Source organism: Hevea brasiliensis, chromosome 18, assembly GCF_030052815.1.
Source record: "Hevea brasiliensis isolate MT/VB/25A 57/8 chromosome 18, ASM3005281v1, whole genome shotgun sequence".
Taxonomy (NCBI): Eukaryota; Viridiplantae; Streptophyta; class Magnoliopsida; order Malpighiales; family Euphorbiaceae; genus Hevea; species Hevea brasiliensis.
In genome coordinates, this window is record NC_079510.1 from 42721794 (window position 1) to 42739181 (window position 17388).

The following is a 17388-nucleotide window of genomic DNA, read 5'->3' on the forward strand; positions in this document are numbered from 1 at the left end:
GGTGGTTCTGAAAATGGGGTGGGTGGTTCTTTACACTTTGAGAGAGGTGGTGCAGAAGCAATGGGTCTCGTAGATTTCGACCTAAATTTCCGCTTGTAGGTGGCTTTGGGAGGTGGTGGAGGTGTTTCTTGTGGAGGGGAATCGAGGTTGGGAGGTCGCATTGATAGGGGCGAAACTTCGAGAGGGGAGGTTGGAGGGGAATGGGGAGGCGACTCCATGGGTCGTCGATGGTGAGAAAAGAGGAGGTTGAGGGATAAAATGAAAGAATGCAGGGAGAAATTAGGGCAAATGCGGCGAAAATAGAAGTGGAGAAGAAGAGGAGAGGAAATGTAATGCCAGAATAAAGGTTGTAGGGGGGGGGGGGGGGAGGAGTGAGCAGGGATATCGGGAGGTGGAGGTGGGAAAAAAATTTGCCGAAAAGAAGTTTTAAACTGGACTTATATAAAACTGCATAAGGGGAAAGTGAATGTGCATAGCTTATGCACATTGCTTATGCACCTCTCGGCAAGTTTTGGGGTTCAGAATGTGAGGTCATGCAGAAGTGCATAGGCTATGCACTCTACTTATGCACCTCTCGGCAAGTTTTGGAATTCAGAGTTTTTGGTCATGCGGAAGTGCATAGGCTATGCGCTCTCCTTATGCAGATTTCGGCAGAGAGAGAAAATGCAAGATTGGAAGTCATGCAGAAGTGCATAAGTTATGTACCCTGCTTATGCACCTCTCGGCAAGTTTTGGTTTTCAGGGAGTTCAGTCATGCGGAAGTGCATAAGTCATGCACTCCTCTTATGCACCTGTCGGCATGTTTTGAATTATGGAGAGTGTGGTCATGCAGAAGTGCATAAGCTATGCGCTTTCCTTATGCACCTCTCGGCAGGTTTTGAAATTTGGAGTTTTTGGTCATGCGGAAGTGCATAAGTCATGCACTCCCCTTATGCAGATTTCGGTGGAGAGAGAAAATGCAGGATTTGAAGTCATGCAAATGTGCATAAGTCATGCATACACTTATGCAAGTCTCGGTATGTATGAAATTTGACAAAAATGTGGCTATGCAGAGTTGCATAAGCTATGCACTACCTTATGCAGTTTGCAACAGAGGTGAAAAATGGCAAGAATTTTGGTTATGCAGGATTGCATAAGCTATGCAGTTACTTAGGCACAATTCAACAAGATGGAGAGAACAATTGAAAATGATTTGCAAGTGTGAAAAATACCCTAAAATGAAGAAATATAATTCCATGAAGCATAAACCATAAGAAATTGTCACCAAAAACACATCAATATATACAAAATCCATCAAAATTACATCACACATGCTTGTAAAAGTGAATCCTGCATAAAAGGCATTTGTGACCCATGCTATTTTGACTCAAATTCTGCAAATCAACATTTAGCACATTAAAACTCAATAAAATCTGCATAAAGTTGCATTTATCCATAAATGAGAATGGACTCCCAAGTCATGCCAAGAAAATGCAGCATGTCCATCTTAAATCTCACAACCCAAATAATAAGCTCAAAACTATAAAGATGACTTACTTACCACCATATTAACATTAAAAGCACATATACTTAAAAGTTGCACACCCAACCTCACCAAGAACATAAGTCATCTGCTGCAGACCCCCTCTTTGCTGCAGATTTCATTTTTTTCTCTGCATAAACCAGGAGCAAACCTGCACAGGATATGCAGCAAAAATCAATCAATTTTTGGGAGAGTTGAGGGATAAAATATCAGTTAAGGGTCACTCCCTAGCAGTTTACCAGCCTTCCTCCATTGAAATACATCTACAAGGGACAAGATTCAACAATGTCAAAAATGGAATTTGTGGAGATTTAAGATAAAAACAAAAGCAATAAAAATAAAAGTAAATCAGCAAAAGCAAAATAAAAGGACTTGGGATGCCTCCCAAGAGGGCTAATTTATAGTCCTTAGCTGGACTTTTCATGCATTTCACTAAAAAGATGTGAGGGATTGGAGAGCTTGTAACAGCTTGCTCCCCTTATTAGGTCTCCAATTATGTAATGTTTCAATCTATGCCCATTGACCTTAAAATTCCCAGATTTTTCACTCTAAATTTCAATTGCTCCATAAGGGAAAACCTTAGAAACTCTATATGGACCAGTCCACCTTGATTTAAGTTTTCCAGGGAACAATTTCAATCTTGAGTTGAACAATAAAACTGAATCACCCTCTTTAAATTCCTTTTTTCTAAGATGCTTATCATGCCAAACCTTGGTTCTTTCTTTGTAAATACGGGCACTTTCATAAGCATCCATCCTTAATTCTTCAAGCTCATTAAGTTGCAATAACCTTTTCTCACCAGCTTGCTTAAGATCAAAATTCAAGGTCTGAATAGTCCAATATGCTCTATGTTCTAGCTCCACAGGTAAATGATAAGACTTACCATACACCAACCTAAAGGGAGTAGTTCCTATAGGGGTTTTGTAAGCAGTCCTATATGCCCATAAAACATCATCTAGTTTGATAGACCAATCTTTCCGAGAATTGCTCACTGTTTTCTCTAAGATATGCTTGAGTTCTCTGTTAGAAATTTCAACTTGTCCTGAAGTTTGAGGATGGTATGGGGTAGCTATCTTGTGCACTACACCATACTTCCTCATTAAGCTCTCAAATTGTTTATTACAAAAATGGGAACCCCCATCACTAATCACAGCCCTAGGAGCTCCGAATCTACTCAAGACAAATTTCTTCAAAAATTTCACTACCACTTTAGCATCATTAGTTGGAGTTGCAATAGCTTCCACCCATTTTGACACATAGTCAACCCCAACTAGAATGTATTTATTACCATATGAAGGAGGAAATGGCCCCATAAAATCTATTCCCCAAACATCAAATAATTCTACTTCAAGAATACCATTTAGGGGCATTTGATCTCTTTTTGACAAGTTTCCACTCCTTTGACATTTATCACATTCCAACACAAATTTCCTCACATCCTTAAAAAGATTTGGCCAAAAGAAACCAGCTTGCAAAATTTTACTAGCTGTTTTAGAGATTCCAAAATGTTCTCCATAATCAGAAGCATGGCAATGATGCATAATACTCTGTGTCTCCTCATCAGGAATACATCTCCTTATTAAACCATCACAACATCTCCTAAAGAGTAAAGGATCATCCCATCTATAAAATTTTACCTCATGCAAAAACTTTTTCTTTTGTTGCCATGTCATTCCTAGAGGTAGAACTCCACAAGATAGATAATTCACAAAGTCTGCATACCAAGGTAATTTAGCAACAAGAGAGAAAAGTTGTTCATCCAAGAAAAACTCATCAATAGGGATTTCATCCATTTCTTCATCATCAAATTTCAGCCTACTCAGATTATCAGCTACTACATTTTCAACTCCCTTCTTATCTCTAATCTCCAAATCAAACTCTTGTAGCATCAGAATCCACCTAATGAGTCTAGGTTTAGCCTCCTTTTTATGGAGTAAATACCTGATGGCTGCATGATCTGAAAATATAACCACCTTTGAGTCAATAATGTAAGGTCTGAACTTTTCCAATGCAAAGACAATTGCTAAAAATTCCTTTTCAGTTGTTGCATAATTTGTTTGAGCCTCATCCAGTGTTCTACTGGCATAATAAATAGCATAAGCCTTTTTGTCCTTTCTTTGACCAAGAATAGCTCCAATTGCATAGTTGCTAGCATCACACATAATTTCAAAAGGTAGGCTCCAATCAGGTGGTTGCATGATTGGTGCAGTGATAAAAGCTCGCTTCAACCTGCAAAAGGCATCCAGACACTCTTGGTCAAATACAAATGGTGTGTCATGACTTAACAAATTAGACAAAGGTTTGGCTATTTTAGAAAAATCCTTGATAAAGCGTCTGTAGAACCCAGCATGTCCTAGAAAACTTCGAATTTCCTTGACATTGGTAGGAGGAGCCATCTTCTCTATCACTTCAACTTTGGCTTTATCAACCTCTATTCCTCTGTTAGACACCAAATGTCCAAGCACTATCCCTTCCTGAACCATGAAATGACACTTTTCCCAGTTTAACACAAGGTCAGTATCTGCACATCGCTGCAAAACTTTAGAAAGGTTAGCCAAGCATATGTCAAATGAAGATCCATAAACAGAAAAGTCATCCATAAAAACCTCCATTATATCTTCAATGAAATCTGAGAAGATTGCCATCATGCACCTTTGGAAAGTAGCTGGTGCATTACACAACCCAAATGGCATCCGCCTATAAGCAAAGGTTCCATATGGACAAGTAAAAGTGGTTTTCTCTTGATCATTTGGATGGATAGGGATTTGAAAAAAACCTGAGTATCCATCTAAATAGCAAAAATAAGAATGCCTAGCCAGTCTTTCTAATATCTGATCAATGAAGGGAAGTGGAAAATGATCTTTTCTAGTGGCAATATTTAATTTTCTGTAATCTATGCACATTCGCCAACTAGTCACTGTTCTGGTGGGAATTAATTCATTATTTTCATTTTTGACCACTGTCATTCCACCCTTTTTTGGGACAACATGTACTGGGCTCACCCAAGTACTGTCTGAGATAGGGTATATGATCCCTGCATCAAGCAACTTCAAAATTTCCTTTTTAACAACTTCTTTCATATTTAGGTTCAGCCTCCTCTGATGTTCAATAGATGGCTTACAATTTTCTTCCAAAATAATTCTATGCATGCAAAAGTGTGGGCTTATTCCCTTAATGTCATCTATGGTATATCCTAAAACCTTCCTGAATTGCCTCAACACTCTTAACAACTTATCAGCCTCTAAGGTACTCAAGTTTGCATTTACAATTACTGGATAAGTGTTATTGGTGCCAAGAAATTCATACCTGAGCTGAGAAGGAAGTTGCTTAAGTTCTACCTTAGGTGCATCTTTTTCCTTGAATGATGATTGCTTAGATTCGACTTTTTCCTTTTGTGTGAGTTGAAAAACTGGAGCAGAAATGAATGGTGGACTACCCTCTAAATGTTGAGCATATGCAGCCACATAAGGGTTGTCATAATCTATGCCTCCTCCATGAACCAAACAATTTTCAAGTGGATCTTCCGGATATTTCTTTCTGAAATGTTCTTTAACCAGCTCATCAATGATATCAACTCTCAAGCAAGTATCAGCTTCAGAATGATGCTTCTTCATAGTGTTATTAATATTGAAAACCAATTGATCTTCACCAACTCTAAGAGTCAATTTTTCTCCCTTAACATCAATCAATGCTCCTGCTGTAGCTAGAAAGGGTCTTCCCAAGATAATTGGGATATTAGAATCTTCTTCCATGTCCAAGATAACAATGTCAACAGGTATATAGAACTTCCCAACCTTCAGAGGCACATTCTCCAAAATTCCTTCAGGATACTTAATTGATCTGTCAGCTAACTGAAGAGAAATGTGGGTTGGCTTTAGATCTCCCATATTGAGCTTCTCATAAATGGAAAGGGGCATAAGACTAACACTAGCGCCTAAATCACATAAAGCTTTTGTAGAACAAGATTCCCTAATGTGGCATGGAATTGAAAAACTCCCTGGATCCTTGAGCTTTGGAGGAAGTTTCCTTTGGAGGATGGCACTACATTCCTCAGTTAAGGCTACAGTTTCATGGTCTTCAATTCTTCTCTTGTTTGAGAGAATTTCTTTTAAGAATTTTGCATAAGAGAGCATTTGTGAAAGAGCATCAACAAAAGGCACATTTATGTATAGCTTCTTCAAAACCTCTAAGAACTTCCCAAATTGCTTATCAAGCTTGGCTTTGTGAAATCTTTGTGGAAAGGGAAGCTGTGGCTTATAAGGCTCCGGAGGTATGTATTTCTCTTCCTTCTCTTCAATTTTCTCTTTACATTTTTCTGCACTCTCTTGTTTTTCACCCTCATCAGTTTCTTTCTCATTTTCTCTCTTCTCACTATTTTCACTTTTCTCATTTTTTTCACTCTTCTCATTATTTACAACTTTCCCACTTCTTAAAGTAATAGCTTGACACTGCTCTCTTGGGTTCTCTGGTTGACTTGGAAGTTTTCCAAAAGACTTGGTACTTGAGGAAGATGCTTGTTGTGCAATCTGATTTTCCAAAGATTCTCTATGTGTTTGCATCTGTTCTAGCCTTGCTTTCATCTCTCTCATCTCCTCATCATGCTTATTTTGGTTAGCAAGAATCTGTTGTAATAAAGCTTCTGTGGTGGAACTTTGTTCTTGCTGTTTTGGTGGAGGATTCATATTTTTTTGCTGAAAATTAGGCAATGGTTGCCTATTTTGCTGATATGGAATTCCTTATTGCTGTTGTGGTTGAAAATTCTGATTTGGAACTTGACTTTGCTGATTTCCCCATGAAAAGTTGGGATGATTCCTCCAAGTTGGATTATAAGTTTGAGAGTAAGGATTTCCCATTTGCTTGTTTCCATAATTACCAACTTATGCAACTTGCTCTCCATAGTCTACTCCACAGCTGGTAGTTCCTTCTGCATAAGCAACTTGTTGTGAACTTCCAGATGATGATGATGAACTAACCAACATACTCAAATCTTCCATCTTCTTAGCCAAGACATTTGTAAGTGCATCAAACTTTGCATTAATCATATTGAATGGATTAAGGTCATACATTCCAGCAGCTTGCCTCTTCTGAGTTGGAGCTGGTCCTCTTGGACTACTCCAAAGATGAGTATTCTTTGTAATTTTCTCCAATAGCTCATAAGCTTCATCTTCATGCTTCATAATAAATTCTCCTCCTGTTTGAGCATCAATAATCCCTCTGATAGCAGGAGAGACATTTGTGTAAAAATTCTGATTTATCATCCATTTTGGAATGGCATGATGTGGGCATTGTCTCTCTAATTCTTTCCATCTCATCCATGATTCATAAAGAGTTTCATCTTCTCTTGGTCTGAAAGCTGTCATTTGATTTCTCAATTCTTGAGTTTTTCCAGGTGGAAAATATTGTGCAAGAAATGCATCAGTGAGTTGCTCCCAATTTGTGATGGAGTTGTGAGGTAAAGAATCAAGCCAATCCAATGCTCTATCTTTCAAAGAGAATGGGAATAGCTTCAATCTTACTGCATCATCAGACACTCCAGGTTGTTTTTGTATGTCACAGATCATAGCAAATTTCTTCAGATGTGTGTGTGGATTTTCAGAAGGATGACCTCCAAATTGGGAATTTTGAATCATTTGAAAAACTCCAAAATCCATCTTGTAGCTATTTGCATCAATTCTTGGTCTTGCTATGCTCTCTCTCAAGTCATCAAAACGAGGAAAAGCATGATCCATCATACTTCCGCTAGGCACATTAGCATTTATAATCTCTTCACCTTGGGTTGCATTTTCATTATTTCGATCATTTCCAACATTACCTCCACCAATTCTAATTCTTTCATCAGCCATGTCTGCTTCTAATTCAGTTTCTCTCAAAGCTTCTTTTCTTCTTCTGGTTTCTTTCTTGTTGGCTTTACAAAATTTCTCAATTTCAGGATTGAACAATAAGGATGTGTCACTTGTGCTTCTAGCTCTTCTCATAAAAGATTAAAAGTACCTGAAAAAGAACAAACAAACACAAAATGAAAAGATAATAAAAATAAAACTAAAAACAACTAAAATAATCAAGAATTCAATCTTAAACAAACAACTCCCCGGCAACGGCGCCAAAAACTTGATGTGGCCCAACCGCAAGTGCACGGGTCGTACAAGTAATATAGAAAAGATATCGTTCCCACGAGGAGTTGTGTTAATGATTGAATTTTTGATATAAAAGTTGACTAAATTGAACTAATTTTGAAATTAAAGCAATAAATTGATGGGTATTGGAGTATGAAATCTATACGTGCAAAATTAATAATCTAACCAACAATGTATCAATTAAACTAAAATTGCATCAATTTGAAATAAGCAAGTGAAATATGGAAAAATTTAAAATGGCAAGCAATTAAATTTGATTAGAAATTAACAATTATAAAAAGGCGATTCCGGAGTTCGGGATTTCATATTCAAGCTATTTTGGGAATTTTAAATTGGTTATCCAATCTTGTGGAACTTACGGGTTTTAAGGAGATTAATTCTTAAATCCTTTGAATACCCTTTCGAGTGAGACAAAAAGTGCCTTAATCAATCTAATCCTACTTTCGTGGAGTTAGAGTTAATTAAGACCCATTAAGTTCTTTAATTAATCTGTGAATCCTCTTAATCCTTAGTCTATTTCTAGATCTAAGTTAATTAAGTCAAATTTCTTGATTATCTATCACAAGGTCTTCTCCTTTCGGTGCCTCAACCATGGATTAAGAACATCACTTAATGGGATCCTACATTAAGCATGTCATTAAGCACACAAGAAATGAATAAAACTCATTAAGACCACAAAATATGGATTACCCAATCAAAATTCACAAAATATCTCAAATATTACAACCCTTACTCCAGAATCAAAATAAAACTACTCACTATCCATAATGTTTACAAGATATCCTTAGTTTGTATGGAAATAAAGCTTTAATCTAAGCTAGGAAACAAGAAACTAAACACTAGAAATGTAGGAAAAATGTAAGAAAGGAAAGAAATCTCCAAATCTGATTGGAAATGGTGTGGGAGAGATTTGTGACTCTTCAGCTGCCCTTTTGCTCCTCTTCCTTTCCTTTTTCTGCTCTCCTCCCCCTTCTAAAATGGGAAATGAGGCTATTTATAGCATTTTCTGACATGGAGCCCTAAAATGGTGTGTTTTAGGAGGGATTTTCTGAGGGAATCTTCTGTCAGCACATTAATAAAATCTTTGTGGGACTGCATAAGTGGACTGCATAAGTCATGCAGTCCCTTATGCAAGTTTAGGCTGGTTTCTGGTTCACTTATGCAAAACTGCATGACCATGTGCATAGGTTATGCACAATTCCGTGAGATTGCATAAGGGGGCATGAATCTGCATAAGCCATGCACTCTTCTTATGCACAATTCGGCAGGTAATGGAACAGTGATTTTTTTCCTTATGCAGATCTGCATGGCTTATGCGGCAAGTTATGCGCAATTTGGCCAATGCATATTTCAACTTTGAAACTTGTTTTTGACATCTTTGGCTGTAGAGATCACTCCTCAATTGCAAAATTTCTTTTTAGTCCTTCCAAAACACCATTTTTCCTACAAAACAAAGTAAAAATTACAAATTAATCCAAAATTGACAATTATGAAAAACTAACTAAATAACTAATGAAATTAGTTAAAAGTGACTAATAATAAAATAAAATGGCTATGAAATTAACCCTAAATGACTATGCATGTATGCATCAGAAACCTAAACAAATTTGTATTATTTCATAGCTAATGATTAGTCTTTCTTTAGGATATCATAATTTTTCTTTTTGTAACTGATAAAATTAATCACTTACATATTATGATAATTTATCTCTATCATAAAGTATACAAAAATTTCTCTAAAAGTTGTCACGTGACACTTTTTAAAGAGAACTTAGCTTGCTAATTAATATTATTATATTACTCTTTTGATTTTTTTCTTTAATCAATTATGTTGATTTTATAATTTTAAAAAATAAAATAATAAATTGCATTAAATAACTATTATTTTTATTTTTACAATCATTACTAGCAATGACTTAATTAGAAATGGATTTTTTTTTATTTTTAATTTGTTTCTAATCAAATTAAAAATAAATAACTTCATTTTAAAAGTGAAAAAAAAAATTAAACTTTTTTTTTTAATAGCGTGTATAAGGAGTTCCTTATGTTTCTAGGAAAACTATATCAATATATTCAGATAAAATGCGGATATGGCTCAACTACTAAGAAATAATTTGAATGAATCATTTTGGGCCAATAACTTAAATCAAAAAGTTATTTAAACTAGTTGAATTTAGAGTATTATAATTAGTATTAAAGTCATCTTAGTCAGAAAATTATGTGAATTTGATAGATCTGTACAAAAAGTTTATTTATGAGTAAAGATAGGATGGAACCACTCGAGGCACCCATGAATAATAATACCCAAAAATCTGATTTCAACTTAGCAATTATATCTAGTATAGTGCAATAATATTAGTACAACATCAATACTGAAATAAACATGCTGTAAAATTAAGGGAGATCGTAACATCTCACATTGATTTTAAAAAAATGGTTAATGGGTTTATATGGCCAAAAACGTAACTGCCCAAAAATAATGAGGATTAGCGATTTTGGACCGATGATTTAAGACTTATGAAGTTATTTGGTTCAGATGGTATTTGTGTTGTTAAAGTGTGTGGCTACAACTTATCTTTAACCACGGGTAATCTTTCTTCACAAACTTATCAATTATGCACAATTTTCTAATTTAGTTTGATTTTGATAATAAAACTAACCCAAACTAATAAGTCCAAATGAATAGTTTAAGTTATTTATAATGGTTACTTTACTCGTAAATCTACCAGCTTTACATAATTTTTTAATTAGTGGGATTCTGATATCAATTATAATACCTAAATTTAACTAGTAGAGATGGCTAGGGGTGTGCAAACGGTCGGTTCGGTTCCGAACTAAACTGAACTGATAAAATCGAAAACCAAAAATCAAACATTTTAAAAATCGAACCAAATCGATTAATAAGAGAAAATTGAACCGAACCAAATCGATAAATATCGGTTCGGTTTGATTTTAAACCGATCAAACCGAAATTTATAAATTGAGCTTCTGATTTTCAATTGGGTTCGGTTCAATTTTAAACTGATCAAACCTAAATCTTATGGGTCGATTTGGTTTTCTTTGATTTTCTTGATATATATATATATATAATTTCGGTTCGGTTCGGTTTTTTTTATTTTTTATGAAAATAACCGAACCAAACCGATTGAGTTTTAAAACCGAACCGATTAAACTGAATTAACTCGATTCGATTCGATTTTTCGATTTAAACCAAAAACTGCTCTCCCCTAGAGATGGCAATGGTAATGGTATTTACGAAATTTACCTTACTCCCAAAATTCATATATTATTGCTTGAATAATACCCAAACTTATTTAATTTTATATATTTTAATTAACTAATTTTTTTTCTTGACATGCGTTGCACATTATTTTGTAATTTAAATTTTTATATATAATATTTTATATGTCATATATTATATGAAAATTCTATTAAATTTCTAATACTGTAGAGTTTTTAGAATGATTATAATATATTATAATAATGACTTGTGAATAAGTTATGTAGTTAGTACTAATAGGATTTCTCACACATGTGAAGTTTCTTTTAGAATAACTAGGATTAAAATTTAAATTTATATATTTTATATTATTGTCCCTTGTACCAACCCAAAAGAGGGATGAATTGAGTGTTAATTAAAAAACTTGAAGGATAGGTGGAGATTTTTAAGGGAGAGTGCTCACACAAATACTTTCAAGATAGATTAGTAGCACTCTAATTGTTTATTATTACCAAAACATATGTTAAGACCCCTAGGTCCAATACAAATATTTTAACAAAGTATTAAGTTTTAATAATTAATTAAAAATCAACTTTTATGACACTTTCAATTTCAATTCAAATCGGATATATAATTTAATAAAATATTTAAATTTTATTTATTTAAAAAAATATAAAAACATATAAATGTTATTATAAAAAATTTTTATTTTATATATATAATTACAATGAAATTGGTGCATTCCCCACTAATTGTTTCCTTTTAATGTGTGTTTAACTAGCTTGCCTTTAACTAGCTTGCCCCGTTACTCCACACAGTGGTCCCTTTATATGCCTTTAGGCCAATGGTGACAAAAGCAACGGAAGATCAATGTCATAAATCTCATATTTATTAATGCAACTTGGAAGTAACTCCTCAAGAATTCCATATTGATTACATATGAATTATGCAAATTAAATCAAATATAATAATTTTTTTTTCAATCAATATTGTGGTCCTTAAAGTTGATAGTGACAATTGATTGGTTATATTCTAACTAATTATTCTATACTAATAAGAACAACAACATCAATAATAATAATAATAATAATAATAATAATAATAATAATAATAATAATAATAATAATAATAATAATGTTATGAATTAGGGTAATTAATTAATTAATTAGCAACTCTATATATTTAAGAATGTCATTTTCAATTAAATTGTGATCCTTCACAAAAAAATTGATATCAATATCAGAGGGTAAAATTAATTATAGTGATCAATTAGGCAACATATAAATATATAAAAAGAACGCATAATAGTCCTTTTTTTATGCTTAGAAGCTATATGCTGACAAGAAGATTGTATTATACCAGGAAATTATATATATATATATATATATATATATATATATATATATATATATATATATATATATATATATATATATTCTTCTATAATAATTAATTCTGATTGAGAATCAAACTCGGGATTTCATAACTCTAAAAATGACTTTAATATTAAGGGACTAAACTTCATTGATAAAAACAATAATAATATTATTTACACAATTATGTTGGCTCTATCTATATAGAAAGTGCAAAGGTACCTAAAGTCCCAATAAACCTTGCCGTATGGTCTGAGCAAACGCAGCAGATTAACTGCTCAGAGATGGAAGCATTGGTGAGAGAAACAGTACTGAAAAACGATGTGGAAGGACCCATCCGAGCGATCGGAGGATTAGGAGCCAACAGCTACTTCAAAAACTCAGTCTACCAGGTTTTCTATTCTACATTTTTAATTATTGAATTCTGTTGCTCAATTATATTATTTTAATTTGAATTGTGACAAATTATTACGTTATGTATATATATTGCTTTTATTATTTCTAATGATTATAAATTTTGATTCACTGGCAGAGAAGAGCTGCAAATGTCACAAAGGATATAATAGATGAAGTAATCACCAAGAAGCTAGATGTGAAATCCCTCTCATCTGCTTCCAATAGAACAATTTGTCTTGCTGATTTTGGATGCGCAGTTGGTCCAAATACATTTACTTCTTTGCAATCTCTAATAGATATAGTTAAAAAGAAATATCTATCCCAATTCCCTAATGAACCCATGCCTGAATTTCAAGTGTTCTTTAATGATCAACCCTCAAATGATTTCAATACCCTCTTCAGGTCTCTCCCACCTGACAGGGAATACTTTGCAGCCGGGGTGCCGGGTTCTTTTCATGGCCGAGTATTCCCTAAATCTTCCCTCCATGTTGTGCAATCCAATTATGCACTCCATTGGCTCTCTAAGGTACCAGAAAGTTTGGTAGACAAGAACTCTCCTGCGTGGAACAAAGGGAAGATTCACTATGCAGGCGCCTCTGATGAGGTACTTAAAGCATATAGAGAAAGATGGGCTGAAGACCTAAATAATTTCCTGAACGCAAGAGCTGAAGAGATAGTGCCTGGAGGGATGCTTATAGTTATCATGCCAAGTATTCCTGATGGAATGCCTTATTCTGAACTTGCAAATGGCATATTGTACAGTAGTTTCGAATCAACCCTCCTTGATATGTCGAAAAGGGTATGTCAATAACTTACTACTGCTTTCAAAATAGCCAAAAAAAAAATGATAGTTTTTTTATTGAATTCGTCTTTTTTTTTTGTCAGCAGGGAATAATAAGTGAAGACCAAGTGGATGCCTTCAACTTGCCAATATATGCTGCTCCTCCAGGAGAATTTGCTGCCGTGGTGGAAAAGAATGGGTGTTTCGACATTGAAGCGATAGGACTAACAAATCCAGCTCCTTGGCTAACAGATGACGTGCACGTTGATATGAAAGAATATGTGAGGCACATTAGGGCTCCAATGGAAGGAATGTTCACCAAACACTTCCCAAATGAAATTGTGGATGAAATGTTCGAGCAGTTACTGGTAAATAAACTTCCGAAGGTCTTCGACAAAATGGAAAGAGCTTACAAGGACAAAATTCAATCTTACTACGTCCTTCAACGTAAATGATTACGATTAAAAATTTAATTTGTCTGGCTGGTGAAGCTTTCTTAATGCTTGTTAGGCATGGCATAATATATTATATATATGTGTGTGTGCAATAAAAGAAAATTTGTGGTCTTAAGTTGAGTGTATTTAGTGTAAGCCTGATGGCTTAATTAGGTTAGTTGTGTGTTCTCAAGTTAATAAATTTTTCTTGATTTTTTAAAATGTTAATAAAATTTTAGCTTATAAGAAAAAAGAAAATTTATGAAAAAAAATTAGTACGTAATGATGAAAGGAAAAACAAATTGTAAGTTAATCAATGTTCCAAATGCATGTTGGATCAAATTTGTGACTTGAAAGTTACAGGTTTAAACCACAGAAATAATCTTTCTGCAAAGTAAGAGTAACGTATGTCAATCTTTCCCAAAGCTTAAAAGTGTGGAATACTTCGAGCCTGTTTAGTTTAACTGTTGAATACAGCTGATAACTGTTAGCTTATAGTTGATAGTTGATGATAGCTGATTTATGTTAAGTGTTTGGTAAAACTATATTTAGCTGTTGCTATTGATATGTGAAAGGACTAATAAGAGTATAAATTATATAATTTATTTTATTATTGAAATAAATATAAAATTATAAATTTATTATATTATATTATTTATTTTATTATTAAATTAAATATATAATTATTAAATAATATATTATATCATTTATTATATTATTAAAATAAATATAAAATTATTAATTTATTATATTATATCATTTATTTTATTATTGAAATAAGAAAATAATTAAATTTTTTAAAAAATAATTAAATAACTTTAAAAATATAGATAAAATAATACAGTAATTATTATTGTTGATAACGACAAAACTTATAATTAATTTTAAGTTTTTATATATAAATAAATATTTTATATTTTATGTTATTTATAAAAATATTTTAACAAAATTAAAATGCGATAATAAAAATATTAAAATTATAAATAAAAAATATTAAAATATTAATTTTTGAGTTAAATAAAAAAGAATAATATAGTCAAAATAAAAAATAAAATAAAATCAGCTATCAGCTAACGAGAAACAACTCTAAAAATAGAGTTGATATAAACACTCCAGTTCATCTATTTGGATATCTATCAGTTATCAGCTGCACTCAATAGATGAACTAAACACCCTTTTCATGGACTAATAATAGAATAAAGAAAATACAAAACATCTCCCAGAAACTCATATGCTGCAAGAACAACATGGCCTTGCTAAGAGCTCGACTTTTTCTTCAAACTAATCAAAACCAAAGGTTTGTGAATAAACATAATATATAGCAGCCCCTAAATTGACAGCAAAAATATTGCAAAATTGTGGCACTATCCTTCTTTTTATATCTGTGAAGCGTATAAAACTTGCTTGAGGATATCGTAAATTGAATTTCTTAATTAGTAAAAGTTATTAACTCCCGTGTAGAAATTAAAATTTACAAAAATTCAATTTAATTAATTTTTTTTATTATAAATTATTATCTTTAAAATGAGAGAATTCAATTATTTTTAACTTAAAAAATTAATTAAAAAATGATTGTATAAGAATTCAATTGAAATTTTTTTATAAATAATTTATTTTAAAAGAAAACTTAAAGAAAGAAAGCTATTTTTTCTATAGCTAATAAATTATAATTTGGTTCATTAAACTTCCTTTAAATAATAAAAAAAAATAACTTTTTAACATTATATCAAGTTTTGATTGTGTCACGACCCATCCTATGGGCTAGACCGACACTAGGACCTGGGCTAGCTTAAAGCCCTCGAGACCCGTAGTAAGCCTAACTATTCCTAAGGCTCATTTTAAGCTCAATCCAAGAATTCAACCGGACAGAGTCCGGCCATAATGTAGACCATATAACGGGGAGTTTTTGACTCGCACGACCTGTAAACACAATATATAATAATATGGGGAGCTCAGCTCATCCTCCATATACTCATAATATCATAGAATCAAATGGGAGCTCAACTCCCTCATCCAGTCTAATCATACATGAATTTAATACGTTTACAGGTCTAACATGGCAATTATAATACAGACCCAAATCATATAAGTATTTCTAACACATGCATAATTCTAGAAGTTAGCAAAATTATACAAAATATCACAAACATAAATAGATGACTTGCGAGGGAGAGAAGCAGGTTAGAACTCAAAAAGAGATCTCCTGTATCCTGGAAAAATAAGGTAAACAGGAGTGAGCATTCGACTCAGAGAGTAAAATACCAATTTTAATCACAATTTCTATAGCTATCTAAAGCTAATGCATCCTAAAGAGTGGAATACAACATCATCATAATTTTCATACAAATCACATCAGAACAGCAAAAAGATAATTTGGAGCACTCACACACCCAATAATGTTCAAATAGTACATATATAGGAGCTAATCCCCTATACAGCTCTCTTAATTCAACATCTGCCAGCGAGTGTCTCTCAAGCCGGATTTTCACTTAATAAACTAAATGCGGGGGCCAGCGAGATCATCTCGAGCCGTGCCTATCCCGACTTATCCATAAAGGACCAGGTCCTAGCGAGTGTCTCTCAAGCCGCATCTACCCATTCTAACCATATCATCTACCCGTTCTAACCATATCCATTACCACACTACACGCACACTGCTCTAAATATGGTAGAGGCAAGGCAGAGAGGGGAAAGGTTAATCATACAAAGGAGAATAGACAGCTTCCTCAACAATGAGTGGGTGCAAAAGGAGAACAAACAAAGAAAAGGCCTCCTCCTATTCAGAAGAAAGTTTATAGGAAAAAGTCTCCTCCTACATTCCATAAAAATGTTCAAAAAGATATGAATGAAACCAGAAATGAGAAGGGAGTAGAGAAGGGTGTTGGGGAACTTTTTGATATTTGCCAAGGCAGGCCAAAGGATGGGGATGCTTTTCTAAGCTATATCATGAGTGGCCACTACGCATTGCCTAAAGAGCTAAAAAAGGAGAACATGGATTAGTTAGCAAGATGTGCAGTGGCTACGATGCTGAATGTTCATAATATTGCTGATATGGAGGAATACATGATTAAGGAAGGTATTTTTTCAATCTCAGCGATACCAATGGGAGGTGATACTGTTCTTTTTATCTTTAAAGATCCAGAGTTCATGAGCAGCTTCATTGATTCCTCATCACTCAGTGACTGGTTCTCAAATATTAACCCTTGGAATGAGGTATTTACTTCTTAGAAAAGGCTAGTTTGGTTGAGGTTATTTGGTGTTCCTCCGAACTTATGGTCTAAGCACTTTGTTAGATGGATCGAGGGTATGTGTGGGACCTTTAAAAATCCTCTTACACAAAAGAAATCACTGTTGAGTTTTACGAGAATATTATTATTAACATATTCTTCTTCTGCTAGTGCTAAAACTATTGCTGTTGATGTTGAGAAAACTAGATTTCATGTTTTAATGGTTAAAGAGTGTTGCGGTAACAATGATTTTATTAGATCTTGTTATAACCACAATGGCTTTAAGGAGCATAAAGCTGAT

General features: G+C 33.5%; 1 protein-coding gene and 1 non-coding gene across 2 annotated transcripts; both read left to right on the top strand.

The window, feature by feature from the left end:
* The first annotated feature begins 6790 nt into the window (after positions 1-6790).
* On the top strand, positions 6791-6897 carry LOC131176286 (small nucleolar RNA R71). Its single transcript, XR_009146409.1, has one exon. It is a non-coding gene; the product is annotated as a small nucleolar RNA R71 (small nucleolar RNA).
* A 5604-nt stretch (positions 6898-12501) lies between these two features.
* Positions 12502-14040, top strand: LOC110653708 (loganic acid O-methyltransferase). The gene is made up of 3 exons (XM_021809460.2): positions 12502-12641; positions 12782-13444; positions 13534-14040. Exons 1-3 carry the CDS (start codon positions 12534-12536, stop codon positions 13879-13881), a joined length of 1119 nt encoding a protein of 372 aa, XP_021665152.1. The 5' UTR covers positions 12502-12533; the 3' UTR covers positions 13882-14040.
* The last annotated feature ends 3348 nt before the right edge of the window (positions 14041-17388 follow it).

Coding starts and splice junctions, on each gene's coding strand:
- LOC110653708 (XM_021809460.2), top strand. CDS start 12,534: ATGGAAGCATTGGTGAGAGAAACAGTACTGAAAAACGATGTGGAAGGA. Junction 12,642..12,781: donor TCAAAAACTCAGTCTACCAG/GTTTTCTATTCT, acceptor ATTCACTGGCAG/AGAAGAGCTGCAAATGTCAC. Junction 13,445..13,533: donor TCCTTGATATGTCGAAAAGG/GTATGTCAATAA, acceptor TTTTGTCAGCAG/GGAATAATAAGTGAAGACCA.